Source organism: Neophocaena asiaeorientalis, unplaced genomic scaffold (assembly GCF_003031525.2).
Source record: "Neophocaena asiaeorientalis asiaeorientalis breed wild unplaced genomic scaffold, Neophocaena_asiaeorientalis_V1.1 scaffold876, whole genome shotgun sequence".
Taxonomy (NCBI): Eukaryota; Metazoa; Chordata; class Mammalia; order Artiodactyla; family Phocoenidae; genus Neophocaena; species Neophocaena asiaeorientalis.
Window position 1 is genome coordinate 260402 of NW_020174254.1, and position 4423 is coordinate 264824.

The 4423-nt window shown below is 44.6% G+C and overlaps 1 protein-coding gene across 1 annotated transcript in view; it reads right to left on the bottom strand.

The window, feature by feature from the left end:
- Window positions 1-769, bottom strand: part of GRPR (gastrin releasing peptide receptor) — a 32922-nt gene extending 32153 nt beyond the window's left edge. Inside the window, exon 1 of the mRNA XM_024755232.1 lies at window positions 205-769. Coding sequence (XP_024611000.1) covers window positions 205-617 — 413 coding nt within the window. The 5' untranslated portion in view covers window positions 618-769. The remainder of the gene's footprint in view (window positions 1-204) is intronic.
- Window positions 770-4423: the final 3654 nt, after the last annotated feature.

Genomic DNA, 4423 nt, shown 5'->3' on the forward strand with positions numbered 1-4423 from the left:
CCCTCTATCCTCTGACTTTTCTTTCTGAAACCAATATGTCAAACTCAAGAAGTAGTCCCTAGAACAGAAACATGCCTGGAAGGGAATGGGAGTTTGAGTGAAACTTCCCTGCACACAAACAGCCCTGTTTGTCCCGATGTGGTAGCTCATTTACCGAAGCATCTACCACCCTCAGAGAGAAGGTCGCTGTCCTCCAGGACTTACCTGTCTGCTGAGAGAGCTGTGAGTGTGAAGACAGACACCCCTACCGAGGTAAGCTGGATAAAAGGGATCACTTTGCAGCCAGTCCTGCCAAACAGCCATCTGTCGGCCAGGTACCTGCTGGCATCTACAGGTGCACAGGTTACCAGGAGCAGCAGGTCTCCCACAGCCAGGCTGGAGATGAATAGGTTCGGTACATTTCGCATGGACTTCACGGTACAGAAGATCTTGATCAGGGTGATGTTGCCAACGAGGCCTATCAGAATGATGACCCCATAAATTGCAGGGATGACATACAGGACCCCCGGGTGGAACCAGTCGTCGTTCGTGGGGAGATCCACACTGTGATTAGAGATGTTGCAGTGTACGAAATGGTCCACATCCAAGTTTAGAAGCCAACAGTCATTCAGAGCCATCCTCTAGGTTCTTTCCCACCTAAAAAGTGCCCTTAGATGCTGTTGCTTAACTTTTGACTTTGCAGTTTGGTGAAGATGATGATAAAATCTATGCTGGGCTCTTTATCTTCTTTAATAAAAATACTCTGAGTACATAGAGACTATGGCATTCAAAATTGTCACTATTCTGACGCTGGCGCTGCTCTGGTCTTTACGTGACCAATGTAATACATCTCTAAATTCAGTAAGTTAACAACAAAACACCCACAAAAACTCAGCTCCCAAAGGGCTTAGAATCAAACCCACTCTGTACCAACTCCTTCTACCTCCATTCTAGTCTGAGTCTCCCTGGCTGCAGTTTACTAAGAACTTTTGGCCTGCTATTTTCACACGGCATTTCCCGTCTTTCCTGATATTTAGAACCTGAAGGTTTAAAGAGGGTAGAAAAACACTGTACCGAGAAAGCCTGAAATGCTATAGGCAGGAACGCTTTGCACGTCACCGGCTTCACCAGCAAACGGCAGCTCCGCTGAGCTGAGGCTCTGAAGAGGAACAGAGCTACTTATAGGCAGAGAGTGCCAGCCCCCTGCTGGACACTTCAGTCACTGCCCGGCCGCCTGCTCTGCCCAGATGAGACTCGCCCAACAATCTGCGGGTCCTAGCAGATAATTTGGGCTTCTCTTTTTCAGATGCAGCACTCTGCAAAGCACTGGAAATCTTTCTGATACTAGGCTCCAAAGCCAGACTCACATCGCATTTTTTCGTCTTTTCCCATACATTAGGATGACATGTTAAGGTTGCTATAAAATGAGGTCTGTCCCTGAATTAAATAGCACACAGATGAGCAAGGCGTCCACGTGTGGGTGGTCCCACTCGGCCTTCCCACTGCCTATTTGAACAGGGACTGCTACTGAGGGCAAATAGGCACACGACTCCTGCCTTAAACCTTCAGCACCTGACATCTGGGAAGAGCAGAAAGCAGAACGCACACACGCTCTGTCCTGTAGATCTGCCAGGCCATTCTTTTTCCCTTTACCAGAGAGAAATAAAATCAGAAGCCAGCTGTGTTCTAACTCTCACAGATAAGTAGTCTTTTCCAGGAGAATTTTCTCATTGGATCTAAAAGGTACATGAATTGGCATTCTGGTGCAGCTATTTGCAATTTTAAATTAATGTTTGCTGCGTTTTATAGCAAATTTCCTCGTAAGCTCTGAGTGAGAAATGAACCGTAAAGGAGTTACAGATAGAATACTGAGGAATTGGGGAGTGGAAAGAATAACTTAGAGTTGACAGGTGCCAGGAAAGCCTTTACTGAGGAGGTACTATTAGATTTAAGCTTAGACCTTTAGCAAAAATGTATAATTACATTACAAGCGTGAATCTTCAAGACGTGTGAAGCTCTTCAAGCCCTTCCAGATACATCACAGGAAGCCAGTTACTAGCAGGCGCTGCCACTGAAAGTTTGGTTTTTCAGGATTCATAAGGAATAAAGAAGCTTGCACTCATCACCATGCCAGGGCCCACCAAGTGTGTTGTCATGGAAATTTCCAATGGCAGCTTACAACACTGAGGCGGCTGCCATGCTTCTTCCGTAAACCCAAGGGCTTGTGCTCCTCTCAGCCAGCAGTAGAGTCTAATGTTACATGCCCAGAGGGGGAAGAGCTTCTCAGTGGTGATCAGTAGCACCATTAATGAGTCAGTAACCACAAGCCTAGTGGTGTTGATGAGTTACTGGCAGTAGAGCTTAATAATGCTGTACATGGACTCCCTGCTTAAGTCCTGGCTCCCTCATTCATTACCTTGGCAAGTTACTTGGTGTCTTAAGCCTCAAGCTCCTCATCTGTAAAGCGGGGATACTTCGTGAAGTTAAATGAAATTACCCGTGTTAAGACTTCATAGTATTTGGCACATAGTAAGTGCTCAAATAATAATCAGCTGCTATTATTAAACCTATTATTATTGTTGTGATTGAAAGAGACTATTTTTGTGATTTTATTTTGGAAAAGCCCAGTAAAGTCAGAAGAGAGATTGACCTCAGATCAATAGGCTAAAAGTTCTATCATAGCAGCCAGTCCTCCATTTACTTGAAAGTCATTTATCAAATACCTGCCAGTTTCCAGGCACTGTGTAAGAGTCTGAGAAAAATAACATGAAGATACATGTTATGATAAGACCCATCATGATCCCAACTACTCAAGCGTAAAGTCAGAGGACCTGGTTTCAAAGAATAATGCCAAGAAGGGTTTTCAAGAAGATTCTGCAAATGCTTCTGTTCGTTCTATACCGTATTCATAATTCTGCTTCTTGAAATTGCTGTGGTGGCTTTCTTCTCTGATCAGTTACCTTTCTTCCTCTCAATGACAATCATTGCTTCTGGCATTGTTTTTGTTGTCATTATCAGAGGGACAGCCTTGTAGGAATTATGCCAAAACTCAGAGAAATTCACCACTCTTGGACTAGAAGAATTAGTGAGGCATTGAACTGTCCAGGGTAGTCTTGAGCATTTCGAAACAGAGGTAGCAAAAGCCAGAACCTGGCTATATTATTATATGAAACCCGGGCATCTTTGGGCCTTTTAACGTTCTGAAAGTTCCTTGAGTATTGTTTAAATAGAAATAAACTCTGGCTTCTTTAAAAAAAAAAAAAAAAGTCACAGCATTTACACCCCATCCCCTCCCTTTTCTCCAGAGAAGGTGACATTTGATCTTTTTTTTCAAGATTTATTTATTTATTTAATTTATTTTCGGCTGCATCAGGTCTTAGTTGCTGCATGCGGGATCTTCGTTGAGGCGCACGAGCTTCTCTCTAGTTGTGGTGAGTGGGTTTTCTCTTCTCTAGTTGTGGCGTGCAGGCTCCAGAGCACATGGGCTCTGTAGTCTGTGGCACACGGGCTCTAGTTGAGGCGTGCGAACTCAGCAGCCGCAGCACACGGGCCCAGTTGCCCCGCGGCATGTGGGATCCCAGTTCCCTGACCAGGGACCGAACTCGCGTTGCCTGAATTGCAAGGTGGACTCTTCACCACTGGACCACCAGGGAAGTCCCGACATTTGACCTTAAAGGCTATTTGGCAGAACCCTTTGAACAGAGAAAATAGTATGCACCTAGGATGGAGGCTTAAAGGAAAGAGCATGGCATTGAGCAGGGGACAGCTTCAAGCCCGGAAAGGGCATCCAGATTGGAAGAGAGGGGGCAGGGAAAGAGCAGTGTGAAATGAAGCCTGAGGCAGGTTTGGGTGAAATTGTGATGGATCTTGTATTCTTGTTAAGAAGTTTGGTCTGAAGGGCATGTTTCTGGTTCACAAAGAGGACTCCCAGATGTTGTTTCCCTTTATTTCTTTAGACACACCCGTGTGCTGAGTCAACCACACCTCTTAAATCCAACTGGGCTGTTAGTGTTTCTTCCCGTGTAAGTTACACTGATGCTGAGAGTTAGCAGTGGTTCCTCATGGCTGTTGTTGGTGTTAGGTGTCCCACAACACTATAGACTGTTCTGACGGTATTTTAGGAGTGAGGATATATTGAGGTTCAACACCTAATATTTTCTGGGAGCAAGGATGTTTTAGAAAGCTAATTAGAGAATTTTGATGTCATTTCAACTAATTAGCTATAATGACTCTTTCTATCCCTACCACTATGTGTCACCTTCCAGCAGATCACCAAACATACTTAGACATTTGCTTAGCTTTTTATTTAATGGTGAGCATGAGATGCCTTTGACTTATGAAAATGACATAGAACAAACATAATACAAAGTCCCCGTCCTCAGGGACTCCAGTTTCTGAATAGAATTGGAGTGTGACTCAGCATCCTTTCTTACGTGTTGGGGCA